At 35.4% G+C, this 22,493-nt stretch overlaps 1 protein-coding gene across 2 annotated transcripts in view; it reads left to right on the forward strand.

Annotated features, from left to right (window-relative positions):
* erg (ETS transcription factor ERG) overlaps positions 1-22,493 on the forward strand; it is a 317,870-nt gene that overhangs the window by 62,341 nt on the left and 233,036 nt on the right. For both annotated transcript variants that reach the window (XM_051926840.1, XM_028800209.2), the window contains exon 2: positions 11,516-11,610. In XM_051926840.1, the coding sequence (XP_051782800.1) occupies positions 11,572-11,610 (39 nt within the window). In that variant the 5' untranslated portion in view covers positions 11,516-11,571. The remainder of the gene's footprint in view (positions 1-11,515; positions 11,611-22,493) is intronic.

Here is a 22,493-nt window from a genome sequence, read left to right on the forward strand (position 1 = left end):
TTGTTAAACAATGTTTTTAAAGCAAAAGTGATTGGTCAGTAACATTATGCTGATCTTGTATGATGACCTAGTCAGTCTCTCGATCAGTGCCGTTTTATTTTCAAAAACCAGGAGTGATCTCCCCTAGACTTTCTTGTATACTCACATATGGGGATGGATATTTGAGGATTAAACTGCAAGACAATGAAAAAAAATATATATATATTTATATTATGTACATTAAGGAACCACCAACAACAAATCACATCAAATTAATAATATATAGGGCAATTATTATAAAAGTAAGGTTGAATAAATCGGACTCTGCATCTGCATGAATAAAAAAAAAATCGAGTATGTGTTCAGGTAAAGTACCACTTTCTGGTGATGGATTTGGCCCAAAGGTTAATACAGACCTACAATTGTGGTGTAACAACCACATTGCCAAATTTCATCCATCTAGTTGCGTTTTTGAGTTACCATGTTTAAACAGACACACACACACAATTCCAAAAAACGGTATTTTTGGACTCTGGGAGGTCTCGTTAAGATTCATCAAAATATCGAGGTCGAATTTTTTCATAATTACTATACTTTCTCTATACTTCGTATATGAGAAAGTAAAAAACGATTTCTCCTGTGCGAAGTGACAGGTGAATTGCTGTCAACAAAAAGCAGTCACCTGAGAAATAAACTGAAACGTTACTCACTCGTGATTTTTCTGCCCATATGGTAAACGTTTTGTTGACCAGCACATTCTGATTTCTGCCATTTGAATTACATCTTGATATACAGCAAGTGCAAAGAAAGTTGGCACGCAAATCGCTTTCTATTTCTCATGTTTTACGCACCAGCTTTCAGCTTGCTCTGTTACCGCAAATGCTTTGTGAACACCCGGCCTCCTTCACCAGCCGCCGTTCACTGGATGAATACTGTATGTGCGGGCGGCTCGTGGTGGATGATTTTCTGTTTTAGAGTTAAAACTTACAAGGGTTAAAGGCTAACGGCAAGAACATTCATTCAAAAACTAAAAATATTTTATTAAATTATTATTTGATTTCAGTTAGTCTTTCCAGCTACTTTAATAGTTTTGTTTAGTTTTAGTTTTTCATTTCGGTTTTGTTAATTATTTTATTTCAGTTTACGAAAGTGTTTTTTTAATAATAGTTTCAGTTTAGTTTTCGTTAACTATAATAACCTTGGAGCACAGTGACATATTAAACTTAGTCTTACACATCCTTAGACATAAATACCTATGCCTTGGGCTGTGGGAGAAGAACACATCCAGAAAACATGTAAACCCCACCATTTTGTAATGGTGCAAAACACCTGGAGTACCTGGAGAGAACTGATTCTATGGCAAGAAAATCATGAAAATGCAGAGGACCTGTAGGACACCCACACTGACAGAGAGAGAGAGAGAGAGAGTATGGAGACCTCTCACAAACAACGACCATTCCAGGAAATGAATTAGGTCATGGGAGCTGCAGGGCAGCTGTGCTAACCACTGCTCAAAATAGTGTGTACATTATGGGTTGGTTAAATAGATCTTAACCCCTGCTTCATTTTTAGCTGGACATGTGCTCTTTCTCATTTTGAAACTCTGGTTAGTGGTATGTCAAACAGCTGAGTAGTGATTTAGTTTCACCTGCTATAGTTTTTGACCCATTTACATAACCAAGATGAGACTTCAATGTGACAGAGAATTTCCACATAAAATGTGGAAAGGATTCTGCCAAGTTATTGCAAGGGATGGAAGGAACTTCTGAATTATGGTGAGATTTGTTTAGTGTTCAGGCAGAAGACTGAACACAACAAAAAAGTTGGAAGGTTCAGTGTGGAAGATCATTTCAGTTTGTTTAACTGCAGGGTAATGTCACTAAGGTAGCTAGCAAGGCTGATGTGCATCCATGAGTGATCATTATCATCCTGTACGTTTAGGAAACAATTTTGTCTTACTACTAAATTGTGCTATTTTGGTATGACATTTGGTTGACCTGATGTGCTTTGTACTCCAGGACTGCCAAACTACCTCCAAACCAATGACATCATTAAGTTACATCATTTTTCTTCCCTGAAACCTTCAATTACTGCATATAAATTACTTAAATAAAAATAATTGGAATTCTGTCAAGTTGGCACAAAGTTTAAGTCTATGAATAGGTGACTTTTTTACTGTATTAGTCTTCTTTTAGGAAAAAATGAAAATGTCCTTTGAAGACCTCCCTCCATGTTTGTGCTTGCCATTGCTGCCTGTGTGGGCTTTCTGTTCCCACTTTTCATTCATTTGGGGCCAAAGTTGTTCTTCTCCACCAGAGTGAAGCAATTTCTGCATTTGAAAACAGTATTAGGAAAATAATATTAAGAATGGTAGTGTAGAAGAAAACGTCGAATTAACTTATTTTAATAAAGTATCTATCTATCTATCTATCTATCTATCTATCTATCTATCTATCTATCTATCTATCTATCTATCTATCTAATACTAAAAGTTGTAATAGCTGTAAATTTACAGTGATATACATGAGAATATGAAGCAAGGATTTAAAGGTTTCGAGAGCTTCAAATATATATGTGGCAGTTACTGTATACTGCAGGACTATAAAATATAAAGGGAGGATTTATACAATATTTGGATATAACTCCCTTCAGTGATTTATGGGCAATAAGAAAAACTTCAGAAAAATGAATTTTTTAACTTCCTTTGGGAAAATAGATCTTTGATTATTTTTAGGGTTTAATAGCTTTGAAAAGAATACACCCACTTTGTCACTAAAAATTCGTCTGGTGATTTTCAATAATGACAAACTCTCCCAAACTAAAAAAAAAAAAATTAAAATAAAACAGCTGTCAGAACTAGCAGCAATGGTTGCCAGGTAAAAACCAACCATGGATGAAGCATTAGTTGAAGTGACGTGACTGTAGGAAAAGAGTAGATCCTGCATGGCTAGCCCAGTTCCTTCACTTAATCTTGCCTTAGTTGCTGTTTTGCCTGGTTACTACTCATCACTGCTACTATAAATGTCAGCTGCTATTTGGCAATCCATTATGATATTCAATTAATTATAAACCTAGGGTAATTATTAAATGAAATCTTTAGATTTTTATAACTACTTCAATGATATTGGTAAAAGAAAATGTAATTAAGATATTATACTATGTGACCTCAGAACTCACACTGTGTACAGTGCTATTTCTAGTCAAACATTGAGTTAGACAAACATAATGATGTAAATGATTTTTATTTTGTAAATATCTTTCTTTATCCTTTATTTATCTCACATGCTCGATCCTGATAATAAATACACAAACTGCACGTTTAATCTTTTAAAACTGGAAATATGCTAGAAATCAGCACAAAATTGTTTTCACTTTCAGCTTATAGGATACAAATTTATGTTTGACACAAATTCAAAACTTTTTTGGTAGAGTTTTCCATTTTGGAAAAGAAGACCATTAAAATCTGAGCAAAAATTAGACAATATCAGATTATATCTAGCATCCTTGGTTTGAATTTTTGAGATTTCACACCACATTCCAAAGACAAAATATTCCCTGAGGGTGGATGTGTGAGTGAGCAGGATTTATGATGGACTGGCACTCATTCCAGCGCCAATTGCTGCCAAGTAGACTCCAGCCTTGCAAAACGCTGAATTGTGTATTTTCAGATCATAGTTTTATGGAAATGCTGAAAATCATTTGTTAATCTTAATACTTACTTAAAATAGCTGAACAATTGGCAGAGAGAATACTAGTGCTGGAGTAGGAAATGGACTTTTAAGTGTTGTTACCAAAATCAAAAGATACCAGGCTACTAAGCTCAATATGCAAACAGAAAAACAATAAAATGAGGAGACACACAAGAGATTCTAATCCTTTATTTAAATCACACACACCAACTACCTCTGCAAAATTTTTAGTCTTGTTTATAGAATCTTGGACAACTAGGAAGATCCATTTGCTGACTTCGATACTGAATTCTGATTGTCACACGGTAGCAACGGAAATAGCAACCATGCACCAATGCCAACTAAAATGATGATACCCATAAAAAAATAAAATCACCACATGCCAAGATGTGAAATATTATTAGGTCATTCAAAGTAACATTAAATCAACAAATTAACTAAATAAATAGATGTTTTGCGTTTCAAAAGAGTGGAGAAGAAAGCAGGAAAATATATATAAAAATTAAAGTATAATGATGTAACTTAACCCTCACTTAGAATCCGTGTATTATTAACTGCAAGAGTAGTTTATTTAGATATCAATCTCTTCGCATGTATCCCATTTCATTTTTTGAAACAGCTATGAAACAAGTAGCTGACAAAAGCCCTTCAGTATAGCAACTAACACGAAGCTGTAAATTTATGTTAGATAAAGAATTAATTGCTTCAGAAGCTGTAATCAAGATGTTTTAGGGACAAACTGAAGTACTGTATATACAGTATTTTAAACTGTGGTTCACAGACTGTTTCAGTGTCTACTAGCTCTTAAGTCGCCTATTTATTGTGATTCAAATCAGCATCATCTTTGAGGTCATTTTTGCTTTCCTATTTTGTTAAAATAGCGATTGTTCAGAGATTTGTGAAATTACATTTGCATTAGGTAATCTTACATCTATTAACTCTTTGCTTTTAATGAATACACAGTATTCTAGTACCCTGGGAGATCAGACTTTGTGTCATTGCTACAAGACACATCAGCAGGAAAATACGGTTTTTCAATCAAAAGAAGGCAATATGTTTAAGTGACAAGTTAGTGTAACGTCAGCTGAGATCACAAGAAGAGCAGTGACAAATTGCACTATATTTTTGCCAAATTGTTAATGAAAGCGTGTCTGTTTGAGTGATTTTAATAGGGTGCTGGTGTAACTGGTAGCAAACAGCAGTTGTTCTAAGCATATTGCACAACTCTCTTCTTTTTTAGATTTTTTTTTCTGTTCAGGTTACTATTATTATTATTATTATTATTATTATTATTATTATTATATGTTTTTTTATTTTAAAGTTAAAGAAATTTTGCAGAATGTAAGTGTCATAAGGCATCAATTTGCATTACCACTGCAGTTGAACTCTTGTTGCTTTGAAGTATATACCTGCATATTGTGCAGGGTGTTTTCCAAAAAGATTGCAGGTGAAGGTGATGGTGCTTATATTGTGATGATGTCTCAATACACACTGTAGTTTTTATCATGAATATGATAAAAAAAAAAAAAAAACTTAGTCTTAAGACAGGAAAGCAGGTTGAATGGTTACTCAAATTGTCTCCTGTGACAAATTCAGAATATAGACGAATTGGTATCTGGTTTGAACTAAAGTGTTAGACTTGCAAAACAACAATTGCATGAACTTTTTAAAGACTTACTTTATCTTCTGCAGACTGGGAAACATACTGTAAACATTTTTGTGCCCATTAGTATGCATTTATTTTGATTTTACTGCTCATGAGTATCTTACCCTGAGCAAAATAAGTAGTGTTTTGCTAACTTTTTTTAACAGTTAAAAAATAAATGTGTGAAACAGTGTCAGATATGTTAAACACTAAACAGAAACTGAAAATCAAAGTATCGTTATGTGAAATGTTGTTACAATTAAACTGCCTCATAATGGAGTGTTAAACTGCATACTCATATCTGTGTACTTGCGGGAGCATTCCAGGTTCATATTACTTTTCCAAAATGTACTTTGCAGATATGCTTATGTTTGCCAGATTAATTTTGTATTTCACACTTCCTTTCCTTTTCCCTAAATGCAAAGTGGTTTCTTCTATTGGGTCTATACCGTACATTATACATTTCATATGTTTCTACTTGAACCTGAAATACTTGACAAATAATTTTTAACTTCAGATAAAACAGCCTTTGCCATGTTTTTGTTTTTGGCATTACCCACAATTCTGGCTCATTTTATCTTTGTTTAAAACTAAGCTAAACAAAAAAAGTCAGTTTAGTACATGCAATTAGTGATATGCCATTTTTATATAAGTGAGTCCTAAAAATAAGTAGCATATATAGTTTGAGTATCTTTACACAAACCGTAGTCACTGTGCATTTGCAAGGAACTATACTGCTGTTACACTACTGCATGGCCATTTTGAGGAGTGAATGTTCTGGCAATCTTCACCCACTCATTGATTGGTTAAAGCTGCACAACTGAAGCTTGCAACATTAAAGCAACATTAGTTTAAACGCAGATTCAATTTAGCGTTGACCTGTTGATAAGGTCGGTAGTAGATGTTCATTTTAACATCATAACAAAGGCAAGCTCGAAGAAACATGCAAGGAGTCCAAAATGCTGGAGTAGGAAGGCTAATATTGTAATAAAATAAGATTTAGAAAGTTAAGATTAAAAACATGATCAAAGCAAAACAGAGCTTGAGAGCACACGGAAATTGAGTCAGTGACAGAGATTCGCCCAGAGCCTAAGTGCAAAAGGTGACCAAAAGCACGACAGCAGCCCCAGGTAAGGGCTGAATACGTCATTTAATTACAGTCGCTAGACAACAACAAAATAAGGGAGTGGACAAAAATGAGGGCTGGCTTCTTATAACAAAAAAGTCTGAGTTTTTAACATGTTATTTACCTAAAGTCTGTGACCTGATATTTACCAGATGTTGACTCTAGCATTCCCTAGAAATCTTAAAGAGATTTATCGGAAGGATTGACTAGAGTTAACCCTTATGGGTTAAATATTATTCTGCATTTGCATTTTCAAATTTACTTTCTAAGCAATAGTGTAGTTCTTAATTTATGCAAAGCCACTTACAGGAACATGATAACTCCTAAAGAAATTAAATTTTAAGAGAAGTTGTGAGAAGACTAAAGTTGGAGTAGTCTGACAAGACCTCTATATTGTGCACTGCACCTTACTTCTTAGCACCATATCCAGTCCCACCCAGGGTTGCTTTTATAGCAAACTGGTGACAATAAATTGTATGAAGTGGTTTCAGGAAATGTTTAGAGAAGGGCTGTTAGCAAAGTGATTGTGCAAAAATAATTGTATACTTTTTTCATTTTTTTAAAGTGAAATTTTGTAAACTTCAAAAGCACAACTGAATTAAAAGTCAGTTGTCTGTTGGTGAAGTTCTCATTCAAGGAAATGCCAACTTTTCCGTTATTTCTGCATAACACCAAAAAGTACTTAAAACCATTTCATACTTCTGAAACATATTTTTGCACTATAGCTGAATTACTCTTTTTACCATATTATGCAAATAATTATGCAGCATGTAGCGTGCAACTATAATTATATCAGCATCTGGCAGCTAATGCAATCAGTTGTTTTACTGTATCATTCAGGTTAGTAAGCGATGCATGGATAAACACACATTAATGTTCAAGAAGCACTTTTGTCAGTGTGGTACAAACAGCATTGTTTCCACCTCATGGAGCCAGTGATCCAGTGGCCAGATGTTGTCTGTGCTGGGTTTGTATGTTCTCTCGGTTTCTGCACTGGTCTTCTTCATACAGCCTCAAATAATATGCTGGATAACTTAATTGTTGCATACATATTGGCCCATTGAGACTGTGTGTGACTAGTGCAATGCCTAGGGCTGTTTCTTCCCCTGCACCTAGTACTGCTGGGGAAAGGTTGCATCCCCCGTGACCCAAAATAGAATAAATATATAATTAAGCAGATTTGAGAGTGTCATGTAAATACAGTACTTTTATCAAATGCATCTTTAAAATATGATTTATTGTGCTAATATTTCCCTAACAAAAGGTTAACTGATTATCTCAAATTGATAAGCCAGTCAGCCAGCAGCTTTGTGGTTTTCAGTTCCACTCTCTTAGCTACTATGAATTTCTGCTACCAACTCAAATGATGGAGTCATTTTGTACTCCTCTAGATGGCACTACGTGTTCAGTTTGGTTCTTGACAATTTGAAAAATGCAGATGGGGCTTATTTAAGTTATTTATTGCTCTCCTGCAAATAATTACAAAATCTGTCTTGGGTCTGAGTTTTTGTATGTTATTTGTGATATATCCCTTTATTGACACAAATTATATAGCCAAGTTATCAACTCTAGCCCTGGAGGGCTGCAGTGGTTGCATTACCTTTTGTACCAACCAGTCTCCCAATTAGGGACCATTTAATTTCTTTTATTGAACATATTTAATCAGATACTCCTTGTGTTTGTCCTCATCCAAATGTGCCAGAAATTTTATTCAGCCTATATTTTGTTTTTCTGAGAAAATCAACAAAATTAGCCAGGAAAGATTAGCACTCCTGAATCTTTCTTTTTTTTTTTCTTCCTGTTAAAGTTTATTGAAAAGCCTTGCCCATTCTTTTAGTGAACACTCATATGAATGAAAATGATTTAAATATAGTTAATTAGATGTTACTCGTTATTTAATATGAATGGTTAATTGCTGGGCGCAGTGGGTAGCGCTGCTGCCTCGCAGTTGGGAGACCTGGGGACCTGGGTTCACTTCCTGGGTCCTCCCTGCGTGGAGTTTGCATGTTCTCCCCGTGTCTGCGTGGGTTTCCTCCGGGCGCTCCGGTTTCCTCCCACAGTCCAAAGACATGCAGGTTAGGTGGATTGGTGATTCTAAATTGGCCCTAGTGTGTGCTTGGTGTGTGGGTGTGTTTGTGTGTGTCCTGCGGTGGGTTGGCACCCTGCCCAGGATTGGGTCCTGCCTTGTGCCCTGTGTTGGCTGGGATTGGCTCCAGCAGACCCCCGTGACCCTGTGTTCGGATTCAGCGGGTTGGAAAATGGATGGATGGATGGATGGTTAATTGCCTTCTGGAAACAATAAATAATTAACTGAATTAAGATGAAGCTAAAATGATAGAAAATGAAGAGAGTTATGTGTGGGGAAATTAAAGTCAGCATTAATTTAAAGAAAAAGAAAAATATTGTTTTTATTAGTTCTAAGGCAGCAAATAGAGAGATACAGTGTTAGTCATCTGATAGAATGGAGGGTTCGACTAATAAAAAGAGTGACGTTTGGTTAGAACAATTACCTGCAGCCACTGTGGCCCTCACAGGCCTAGATTACTACCTCTGGCTTATAAACACATCTGAACCAAAAAATAAAAAGTATCTTTAAATCTGCCTGTATTTTTGTTTTTTAGCACTGTTTAATTTTTACATATACTCAACTAGCTATAAAAAGTCACTTACTTTTGACCATTTGTGTAAGACACACTATTGTAAAATGATTTTTTTTTCTCTATGGACAAGACTCAGTTATTTTAAATTTCTTTCTTTCTTCCTTTCAGTAATGTGATCAAAAACAGGGAATGTAATTCATTCATAAATACTATACCTAAACATAAACAGCAATAAAATAAAAAAAGAACAATTTTGTTTCTCATCAGAAAACATACTTAACTTTGTGACTACTGAACTACAAATTTCTAGCAAAATGACCCAGGAATAGTGATAAATTGAATCCTGATAAATCACCCTGCAAAATGAAAAAAAAAAATCATTCAATATCTGTTTTTAGCTTCTTTAACATGACAATTCGATCCGAAACTGATCTCTGATTCCTAAAACTCTTGAACTTTTTTGAAAAATGTAAAGATTTTCATCATATGATACTGTCATTTTCAAAATCTGCCCCTTTCCATGTCACTTATTTTTTAATTGCTTTGAATAATTCTTAAAACCTTGTGCTCGTAATGGTTTTCATTTCAATCAGTTTCTTAATGTTCGCTTAATACATAGCAGGAATAAATACCTTTACTAGAGAGTTACTGAGTTTTTAGGATGTCCTCATTGCCTATAATCATTATAATCAATTATCTCACTTTACTGTTAATTGTATGCATGTATATATATATATATATATATATATATATACTGTATACATAATTGTGTATAGATATATACTGTGTATGTAATTGTCTATGCGTGTGTGTATATGCATGTGTATATATATATATATATATATATATATATAGTATATACAGCGTATGCACACACACACAAACTGTACAAATATGTTTGTATACGCTGTGAATATAACCAATAAAAAGTATAATAATAAAAAAAAATCTAAAATATGCAAATTGAAGCCACATTTCTGAGAGAGGCTGAAAATTCCTTGCTGTGAATCTCTTTTTGTTAACAACAACAGGTACGTGAGCATCTTTTTTTTCCTTTTGCTTTTTCCATCAGTTTAGTTGTCATAACTTTTGAGAGCTGTAGTTTATCCACTATTCTTCTGTGCTTTGATTAAGAAAATAATTTACACTGCTTATCATATAGGCTGGGAATTGTATGATATGATAATCTAAAAATAGTGGGCCGTGTTTATTAACTTCTCAGTACTACTATGGAATTTTTGCAGAAATTTTATAGTTATTCCTTCATCTGTTTCTTATTTCACTCTGGTGTCTGGTGGCTGATTTCTTTTCTGGCAGCATTAGGTTCGTCACAGGGCACACGTACAGACCCACTCATATAGAGTTAACTTAAAGTAGAATTTGTTAATTAATATAACATGCATATACTGTATTTGAGATGTGGCTGGAAAAACACAACATGCTGGAAAAAGGATGTGAAACCTGGAGCTCTGAGGCAGCAGCCATAACCACTGTTCAACCTTACTTTCTGTGTTGCTTTCATAAATTACATGATTTCCCAGCTATACCAGTACTTTTGATGACATCATCTAAATCACACATTTTCCAGGTAATATGCTTCTGAACTATCTCATAAGTATATCTAATGTGATAAATGAAAATCTTTTTAATTAAACAAATGTGGGGTAAATAAGTACAAAAACGTACATGTGACTCAATTTAGGGTTACAACATTATAAGCTAATATTCTTTGAAACAATAATAACTGTACTATCACTACTTTGTCATGCTTTGGCTGGCTGCAGTTTTGCTGCATTGCTTAGCAACAACAAGTTGTTAGGCTGCTTATAGTTTTTTAGATTTCATTTGTTTAATAAGGGAATGTCTTGGCTGTGGCCAATGCTAAGACTTCAGCTTTTATTCTTGTGTTCTCAAAAATTAATTTCTTATCTCCTAGCCTTCTGGTTAGTGTCAATGATGACAGTTCTTGCTCAGTCCTAAAATATCACTTTTCAGTGAGTGAACCTTGTCTATATGATCACAAGCAGCCTCCCAATTCAATGTGGAGAAACAGCCTTTCATCATGTGCTGCATAAAACCTGGCGATAATCTGAACAGTGAAAGCACCATTAGAAGTGCAGATTATACTAAGAACCAAAAGACCTCATAACTAGAGGTGCTAAATTAAATAACTCTCCTCAGCATTGTAGTTAGATCTTTAATATGGGTGTTTTTTAGTAAGATGCACACTGAAAACATTAGGCATGCAGGCAAGCATTTTCTAATTAAACCTCTGTGCAATGCATTGATTTGTCTGCTTTTTAACATTAACTGCAATCTTTGAAAACTACAGAAAAGTCATTCCTTTGCAGAAATGCAATGATATCGGTATTGTCATACAATTAGAAAATGCTGTAATTTATCAGTTTGTCTGATTTAGAATCTAAATTAACTTGAAACTGATACCTTATAAGCCCTGTATTTTCTCTTTATCTAGGACAGCAAAGAGCAGACAAAATCTGTATTGTAAATTCCAAAAGTCTGATAAAGGACATGATTCAAACTGTTCCTGACCCTGCAGCCAACATCAAGGTAAGCATAATGGCCAGCTTTTGGGTTGCTTTCTATATTTTACTATATTTACCCAAATTCTAATCATGATACAGAGAGTCTTTTACAAAATGAATGTGTGGTCTGTCTTTAAATGAAGAGTATAATTTAAGGTCAGCTGCTTTCATCCTTTGATACTACTTGTCCAAGAACTTGCTATTTTATTATACTCAAGTTCTTATGCAACATTGTTCTAGAATGCATCTTGTTCATTCTTTAGGTGGTGACATTCTTCCTTGTAGAGTTTCTATACTGTACCAAGTTAGTAAAACCTGCACTGTTTTTTGCTTTATCATTTCCATGCTTATGTCCAATATTTTTTCATGTTCATGTTACTTACTTCAGCAGCTTGTTTAGCTTCTTTATTTACATCCTCAAGTTGGTCAAAGGGCAGCAAAGAGGTTTGTGAGCATAGATTGGAAATGCTGCATTACTGCTCGATCTTTGAATCTTGACAACTCTCTCTACTTGGTGGTGACCAATTTGTGGCATGGTCACTTTAATCAGACATTCAGCTGGTGGTCCAAGCTGTACTCTGCTCCCCTCATCATCCAGAAAGTTGTATGTGATGTTCCAAAATGCCTACAAATGATGAAATAGTCAAGAATTGACATACATTTTCCATTTGATGTTTCTGTGAATTGTGGAATAGATTGTTTCCATTGACCAACTCATTTGCTGAAGAAAAGGACAGTAGACATTGGTTATGCCTATTCATTTCACCAATGCCAACATTGTCCAGCTTCTTTTCCCAGACTTGTATGTTGCTCGCAATGTGTGTGTTCAGCTCATCTGTGACTAGAGTGATGTCCTTTTTGAGCAGTGAATGTATACTGATATGAATAGAGATCATTAAATCACTTCAGAAATTACTCAGTCAGCATACAATATACTGTATCTGGCAATGATGAGCATCTTTACTGTTCTTGAAAGCAACAATACCACCAGATGAGTTGAGGTTGATTGGAAGGTAATGTTGATCATGGATGATGTTTGACCACCAGAGTATCACAATAGCATCCATTCATTGCTACTGGGAACTTGGTCATGCATACTTCCCAATTCTGTTTGGTGTAATTATGATAATACTGTAACAGAGATTGCATACATAATTAGTTCACAGATTGTTTTATGACTTCCAGCTTGGTAGCTGGTCCAAACATTCCATATGATAATTTTAAATAGTAAACTTATTGATAAATGCTCACTTATGAACAGTCTTAGCAGATCTTGGGTGGTACTTATGTAAAATGAATGTCATCTTCAGTCAAGCTGCTTGCTTGGTCTGTTAGTTTAGGAAATACAGTGCTAAACAAAGATCCATTCTATACATAAATGTAATGTAACAACATACAAGTAAAATAACAGTTCAAATTAAAATCAAGAAAAGAAATCCATACATGAAAAAATTATAGTCAATTCATTTCTTAAAAATATCTTCAGTTTGACATCCAAAAAAAAGCAACTTATAGAAAAAAGTTGTGAGAGATTTAGAGTGCTTTCTCAAATGAAGACGTATATAAATGGACAATATGGCTGATACTTATAGATTTATATCAGTGACTTGAGTTTTCTCTTGTTTTCAGCATATTATCTTCAGTTTTTGTAGTTAGTACAACTGTTGAATGGTCCTTTAAAGTTTGCCATTAGGGTTAGGGTTGGGGTTAGGGTACCATTATCAAATACCATAGAGGGACTGATGATGACAATTACTGATGCATTCAGTGATGAATATAATCTTCTGGTTTGACAATGATTCCCTGTTTTAGGTTAAATTAACATGAAATTTAGACTTTCTCTTTAACCTAACTTACATCTTTTAGATATGTTTCATGAAGTGCAGTATGTAAGAGCAAGTAACAAGCGTATTGGAAAATATTCAACATACAGAAATGTGCCCTGTTCTTTACATACTATTGTGAAACATACTGTGTCAATTCACATAATAGATGCACATTATTTAAAGAATTTATAATAATAAAATAAAAATCCTCAAGTAGTGTACTTCATTTTAAAAAGTCAGTTTATTCCAGAGTTTCAGCACTGGAGTGCTAAAAAATAATTTTACGTGGAAACACTGCATAGTATCATTTTATTCAAAAGCTATTGGTGCTTTCTATGCACCAGTAGCATAGGAAAATATCTTATGTTTTGCAGAATTACACAGATTTCATTTTCATTGTTTCATGCTTCTCCATAAGGTGTTCCTATTTATAGAAACAGGATATTAATACTGGATGCCATGCCTGCTGCTAAAAGATGGCAGAGTGCATCAAAATTCCTTGCTCTCATTTCCTCCGACTAACTGAAGTGGCCAGATAAAAAAAAAAAAAAAAAAAACGACAGTCTGTTTTACAGAATGCAAATGAAATAGTTGAGAAATACCGAAATGTGCACTAAATTTAGGTCATCATTTTTAAATTGTACAAAATATATTTTCCCATATTCTTAATGTAAGTTTTGAGCTTTACCTTTGGATCTTTGTACCTTATTTCCTGTTTTTTTAAGGCTTTTTGATTGTAAATGTGTACATAATTGAAAGTGGCATTAACCACAGACAGCAGATGGTGTGTGTATTCAACAATTGAGTATATCCTGTGTCAGATAACATTTCCTGATTTTAACGGCATGCTTTTTTTCAAATATTTTTGACAGACTGTACACATATAGTTTATGACTCTAAGCACAAAAATATTTTTGTAGATAACCGAAAACATCTGATATAAATACTGCACATATTTGAAAAAGGAAGCTGCTTAAACCGTTCTTTGAAATTATTTTTCTTTCATTATAATTAATTTAATGTAACTGTTTCAAATCTGTTGCAATAACAAATTGCTATAAGGTCATATATGGAGTAATACAACAGATTCCAAATTAGCAGTAGGGCTCAAAACTCATATACTTTTAAAATGGATTACAAACAATCACCAAAACATTTTAAATAAATTGGTATGAAGTTAGTAAATATAAGTAATATATGTGTCCAACACAAAGGCTCAGACTTAGCAGGCTAATTAAATCCAAACACAAAGACATAGAAATGGGACAGAGGCTTCCAGGAGCCTCTTGAACACTGAACTGTCACATATGGTGGCAGCGGTGGGATGTGTCACTGACAGTGAGGAACAAAGAGCAGAAGAAGAGACAGTAAGTGAGATTGGTGCTAGACTATTTTACAAACCCACCCCCTCAAGCCTGAAGAGGACTATTTAGAATTATGAACTTTTAATGAAATATTTATTTACTACTGATTTTCCTTCCATCCATCCTCTTCCACTTATCTGAGATCGGGTCGCGAGGGCAGCAGCTTGAGCAGAGATACCCAGACTTTCCTCTCCCCGGCCACTTCTTCTAGCTCTTCCGGGAGAATCCCAAGGCGTTCCCTGGCCAGCCGAGAGACACAGTCCCTCCAGCGTGTCCTGGGTCTTCCCCGGGGCCTCCTCCCGGTTAGACGTGCCAGGAACACCTCACCAGGGAGGCGTCTAGGAGGCATCCTGATCAGATGCCCGAGCCACCTCATCTGACTCCTCTTGATGCGGAGGAGCAGCGGCTCTACTCTGAGCCCCTCCTGGATGACTGAGCTTCTCACTCTATCTTTAAGGGAGAGCCCAGACACCCTGCGGAGGAAACTCATTTCAGCCGCTTGTATTTGCGATCTAATTCCTTCGGTCACTACCCATAGCTCATGACCATAGGTGAGGGTAGGAACATAGATTGACTGGTAAATTGAGAGCTTTGCCTTGTGGCTCAGCTCCTTTTTCACTACTACTACTGATTTTATTCTTATTTTAAAGTTCTTATTCATATAATGTCCATATTTTTGAAGGGGCCTTGGATTTTGTTGTATTGAGGGGTTTGTTTTAGTGTTGCTATCATTTTAGTGCAGTGATATGGCCATACCACAGAACTTGGCCACCAGTTGCACTGGGTTTGAAGGAATGTTTAGACTTCCTGTGCAACTGGCGGCTGGAGGGAGCAAGTATGTGATATGAGGTCCGTAGATTCAAAAATGGCTCTTCAAGATTTAGAAAAATACTGAGCACCAAACACTAAACAGGAGTCAAAGTCAAAAGATATATCACTTAAAGTTCATTAATCCAGAATTCAAAATAAATGCAGTTTCAAACATTCAGTCAGAAAGTGCATAATGTTGACCCTTTTTACATACGCAATATTGACATCATGCATTGCATACTTAGTTTTTGTCACATGGTAGCAATCACGGTATCAACTAATGATGAGCAAACACCATGAGTTATGCAAAATTAAGGAAAAGTTTGGAAACTTCCCCAAATTTGGCAAAATGCATTGAAGACAAAAGGGAGGAGGAACTGAAATAGTTTTGAGTGGATTATATTTGGGGATTAGTCTTTTAACTGTCCCTGAGGGCTGTAGAAGCATCTGCCAACTATGCTGAATCAATTATTGTTGGCAAAAATGTGACTTGGGCTGTGAGGTAGCAGTAAGAACCACTGCACCACCCTGCCTCAAAAAACAAAAGACACAGACAGAACAATAACCACAAACAAAATACAACAAGGCCAAAAACTAGCAGTAAGTTTTAAAAAAAAAAAAGTTAAACTGTAAAACTTCAGTAAAAACAATTTATTGAATAAAATTTTCGTCAATATCGCATTAAATTTTGATTCTGTGTTTGGACTTTCATCATGACAATGCAACGTATAACTGGCCGTTTAAATTAAATAAAGCGACTTTTTCGAATGTTTGGGTCAGAGATTTGTTGATTGTCTTTGCAGAAGCTGTTCTAACAGGAAACTGTTAACGTTTTAGTGCGAATGGCATATCAAGATTTCCTTTGTTGTATAATGTTATCCGTGGAAGATGTACTACATTACCTTTGTTGGATACATCCTTCTTTCTACAGTAAGTTGTGTAGTGGAATACCGAACGGTATTAACGGTTGTAGATATTCTTCGGGATATTGTAAGTTGATGTTTTCATCTTCCACATGATCACCACCAACTGATTCAGCATAGTCTATTGATACGCATTTAACCAATTTGCAGTACAACCGTTGTTCATCTTTGGTGTTAATTCGTTTCACTTCATCGTTTCTCTGTGTTAGGATTGTACTCATTTTTACTGTTGATAACCCTTTGTGGACATAATACACCTTCTTTAATTGGAAATTTAAAGTGAGGAAAATGTTAAAATTTATAAGAGCTGAGAGAGCAGAAACTGTGTGTGTCAAAAATGAGAGGAGAGAATACTGTGTGCGTTTTTGAAAATGGATGAGAGGAGGGAGTGACTTAAAAAACTTGAATAAAATCCTATGGCCAAGGTCTCAACTCATGGGACTTGAAAAAATCTTCCAAAAAATCTTGTCTCGTCGCAGTAATATATATATATATATATATATATATATATATATCATTGTACTCACAGAGTTCTAGTCTTCACGGCACTATTTACAAGGCGTTTCTACCTTTTTGATGAAAGGAATGGCAACAGCTAGAGTGTCTAATGGTCATCTTGAACTATGCCTGTTCAAATATGACTGTCTGTGGTTTGTGTTTAATGTGCACGCCTCTGTGAGAATAACAGATGTGCTTACCTATTTCCTTTGCAAACACCATAAAAATTCAGGTCATTATGTTAACCAGTGCACAGCTTCTGGGAGAAACAATTTTTTGTCATAAAATTTAATATTATTATTGCTGGTAAACATTAATCTGTAGGATATGGAGTACAGTACATTTCATAACACTCACTTTTTAATCTAATAATTTCTTTACGAATATGTTAGGGCTTTGCATTATGTCAGAAGCCTAATGTGACACCATGAATGTATGGGAGGAGCTACTGAGAAAAGATGTGCATGTTCAGGCTAGGTCCTGGATATACAGTATGTACAGTAGGTCAGTACATTTGGATGGTGTTTCTGTGCTTGTGAGTGTGTGGTTATCTCATATTCTTCAACAAATCTGAAAATAAAGGCTGGGACTGTGGCTGAACTCACATACATTTTAACTTTTCATGCAGTATATTATTGGCAATCAGAAAAAGAAGAAAGCACAGCTGTGTCGGAAGGATAGCATGGAGTTGCAGAATATGAGATGTCCAGTGTTTTACATTTGTTTCAATTTTAATTGTCCATCAACGAGATCAGCAACTGCAGTTTGCAAGTATGACACACCCAATGACTAGAATGTGACATCTACTTAAGCAAAATCTTCTGACTAAATGCTTTGAGTTACCTAATTACTCATTTATATCTCATATGTATATAAGAGGTCATTATTGTCATGTGTACAGTGTAATTCCATGTGCTAAATAATATTCAACATGTTCCCTCTCTCTGCCACCATGATTAGTAAGTAGAACAACCTTGCCTCAAAACCTCTGTCTTCCTTACCTGAAAAATCTAACAGAATAACAAATTATATGCAAATACAATCAATATAATATTATGTAGATGTGAAGATGATGAGACCACTTGCTAAAAACAGTGGAAATTATATGAGAAATAGTTCACATTTTATTCAAAAAATGCCAGTTTCACTCAAAGATTACAGCTTTTCTTAAAAAACAAATAAGAAACAAAATTACCTAACTATGCGCAGTGACCCATCTGTGAACCATCTTCTTGATATGAAAACAGTTACTTTGATGTCCTGCATTAAGTCACTTACACCTTATATGTAAATATATTGATACTGCACCTGTAAACCTCAGTGATAGGCTTTGTATAATCTTACTGGTAATTTCACAATCCTTTTTTATGAAAGCTTTTGGAAGCTGCCTTATCAGAGCCATATGTACAATTTTCAACATTACAAGCATTGTATATTATACAATCATGAAAATAACACATTATTGAGCCATCTTTTACAAGCAATGTGCACCATAAAGTCTCAAAATTTGAAGGAAAGGCATCATCTAAAAGGTATCTTGTCTGTTTTCCTCCCTTAAATATAAGCTTCTTCCTTAGCCTTAACCTTTTTATTAACATTGACATAGTTTTTAAGTAATTCCTAACTTTATTCATCCTGTTTTAACATATAGCATGGAATGCAAGACCATGCATTTGTGTGGCATGTAATACATAAGTCTTTCATTGAGAAAAACAAGTTATTGCAAAGAAACATTCAAAATGTTATGTTTAGATTCTCATAAATGCTATTTACATAAGATATACTGCATATGAGAAACATGAGGCTATTAGCTCTTACAGTATAAGAATAAGACCCCTACTGTGGATGGCTGATACAGAGTAGTAGCAAACCCACTCAGACAGCTTTTTCTGCATTATCTTTGTATTTATAAAACTGATACACTTTTTGCATTGCCATGGAGTTTTTACAAAAGAAGACTAGGGACATAGCAAGCATTTTGAATATATAAAAAACTACAACAACTAAGTTATAAAGGTGACATAAAATGAACAAACTAAAATTGAAGGAGAGGAATGTTTGATTTTAGACTGCATTGGTTATAAATAAACTAAAGAAGCATCAAAAAAATCTCACTCAAATGGTCATCCACTTTTTGCATACTTTCTTTCACTTTCATTGGCAACACATCTATGCTCTGTGGTCCAAATCCATCCATCCATCCATCCTCCAACCCGCTGAATCCGAACACAGGGTCACGGGGGTCTGCTGGAGCCAATCCCAGCCAACACAGGGCACAAGGCAGGGAACCAATCCTGGGCAGGGTGCCAACCCACCGCAGGGTCCAAATCTTAAAATGAAAAAAAAAGAAAAAAAGCATCATTGTTCACTTGATAGAAGAAAAGACAGTAAACACCTGTTAAGAGAAGCCAACTGAAGAACACTGAGTGGACATGACTTTCTTCCATTTCTCCAGAATGGTTGAGAATTGTAAAATCATTTGAAAAACATTGTACATTTTTATGCCTATCCACTTTAACTTGAAACAGTTTTCAGGAACGCAAAGCTATAATTGGTACCATAACTGGCAAAACCTTTTCTTTTAGCAAAACTAAAATAACACGAGATCTGAAACAGTTCGAAACATTTAAAAAAACTTTAAATGAAATTTTTAGACTCTGTAATTGTTAACAAATTTCATTTGAAACATTTGTTTAAGAAAGGAAATGGCTAGGGTCACTCCTGGGAAACCAACAGAAATTGTTTTCATAAAAGAAATTCTTGTGGATGAATTTTGTTTAAAATCAATAGAGTCCTATAAATTTAGCATGGTAATAATAGTGCAGAAACTGGTCATAATCTTGTTCCATTCATCACTATAAGCACTCAAACGCAGATCAAAATAAACATACTTACACACACACACACAAATCACACTGGATATGCTTAAATCATGTACATTTCTTGAAAGATTTTGACATTTTTACCCCATTTTAGTTCTTATACTGCATGTAGAAAAAGTAAAAATCCCTTAAATGTCTGCATGCTTTAATTGAAATCTAAATCTAAACAAAGCCATGTACTTCTGCTACAATAGTGTTATGAACTGTGTATAGCTCCAATGATGGCAGTGTGGCTTTACAGTTATGTTACTGAGCTTTCAACTACAAGACTAAAAGTTTCAGTTGCTCCTATTACTGTATAAAACTAAATAGTGCTGCTTATTGAAAAGTCGTCTTCTTCTTCTGGCTGCTCCTGTTACATAGTGGATGATCTTTTTCCATATCTTCCTGTCCTATGCATCTTGTTTCATTACACCCTCCACCTGCATGTCCTCTCTCACCACATCCATAAACCTTCTCTTAGGTCTTCCTCTTTTTCTCTTGCCTGGCAACTCCATCCTTAGCATCCTTCTCCCAATATACTCAGCATCTCTCCTCTGCACATGTCCAAACCAATGCAATCTCGCCTCTCTGGCTTTGCCTTCAAACCATCCAACCTGAGAAAACCCTCTAATGTACTCATTTCTAATCCTGTCCATCCTCGTCAACAACAACAACAACAACATTTATTTATATAGCACATTTTCATTCAAACAATGCAGCTGAAAGTGCTTTACATGATGAAGAAAATAAAAATAAAAGACAAAGCAAGAATTAAAATAAGACAACACTAATTAACATAGAGTAAGAGTAAGGTCCGATGGCCAGAGGGGACAGAAAAAACAAAAAAAACTCCAGACGGCTGGAGAAAAAAATAAAATCTGTAGGGGTTCCAGACCATGAGACCGCCCAGCCCCCTCTGGGCATCCTACCTAACATAAATGAAACAGTCCTGTTTGTATTTAGGGTTCCCGCTGGAAGGACTTGATGATGATGGTCATGCAGACTTCTGGCTTTTAATCCATCAATGTAGGAACATCATGATGCCGTGATTAGGTAGTGGTGGCGCAGGTCGCCACCACAAAAAAACGGGAAAAGAAACAGAAGAGAGAGTAGGGGTTTGTACAGATTTTAGAGCCACCAAAAATAGTTATTATAATGAATTGAATAAACAGAGAATCAGGATTAAATTAAAGTGAAGTTATGAGAAGGCCATGTTAAAGTAATGTGTTTTTAGCAGTTTTTTAAAGTGCTCCACTGTATTAGCCTGGCAAATTCCTATTGGCAGGCTATTTCAGATTTTAGGTGCATAATAGCAGAAGGCCGCCTCACCACTTCTTTTAAGTTTTGCTCTTGGAATTCTAAGCAGACACTCATTTGAGGATCTAAGGTTACGATTTGGAATACTGTATAAGGTGTCAGACATTCCGGTATATAAGATGGAGCGAGATTATTTAAGGCTTTATAAACCATAAGCAGTATTTTAAAGTCAATTCTGAATGACACAAGTAACCAATGTAGTGACATCAAAACTGGAGAAATGTGCTCGGATTTTCTTTTCCTAGTTAGGATTCTAGCAGCTGCATTCTGCACTAGTTGCAGATGATTTATGTCTTTTTTGGGTAGTCACACCCAATGCAAATCTTAACACCTTAAACTCTGCCACCTTCAGCTCTGTCTCCTGTCTTTTTGGTCAGTGCCACCATCTCCAACCCATGTAACATAGTTGATCTCACTACTGTCCTGTAGACCTTCCCTTTCACTCTTTCTGATACCCGTCTGGCACAAATCACTCCTGACACTCTTCTCCACCCACTCCATCCTGCCAGCACTCTCTTCTTCACGTCTCTTACACATTCCCTGTTACTCTGTACTGTTGATCCCAAGTATTTAATCTTCGCCAGCTCTTCTCCCTGCATCCTCACCATCCCTCTGACCTCCCTCTCATTCACACACATGAATCTATACTAATTAATAAAAGGCAAAGCCCTCACTGACTGACTGACTCATCACTAATTCTCCAACTTCCCGTGTAGGTGGAAGGCTGAAATTTGGCAGGCTCATTCCTTACAGCTTACTTACAAAAGTTAGGCAGGTTTCATTTCGAAATTCTACGTGTAATGGTCATAACTGGAACCTGTTTTTTGTCCATATACTCTAATGGAGGAGGCGGAGTCACGTATCGCGTCATCACACCTCCTACGTAATCACTTGAACTAAAAACAAGGAAGAGATTTACAGCACGAGTCAAACGCGGGAACGAAGGTAAATGACGTTAATTTTTGAGTGTCTTTTAATACTGTGTAAGCATGCATATTAACACATGTGCAATTAAACGTGTGCATTTACGGGGTGATTTCTCAGGCTTAAAAGCTCGCCTTTTATTAAAAAGGTAAATGCTGACTGTTTTCATTCTGAAGGGCACAAACCACGTTGGATTTTGTAATGATAGTTGATTAGTGAGGTCTATTAAGGGATACTTACAGAATGATTAGTAATGCGTGTGAATGCCGATGCAAGTAGGAGAATGGGTGTGAACTAAAGAACGATTAGTAACTTGTACAGTAAATGTCTCTAAAGTCTGTCTATTAAAAAGTTATTATATCTTTCAATCCTGTGTATTGAT

Source organism: Erpetoichthys calabaricus, chromosome 4, assembly GCF_900747795.2.
Source record: "Erpetoichthys calabaricus chromosome 4, fErpCal1.3, whole genome shotgun sequence".
Taxonomy (NCBI): domain Eukaryota; kingdom Metazoa; phylum Chordata; class Cladistia; order Polypteriformes; family Polypteridae; genus Erpetoichthys; species Erpetoichthys calabaricus.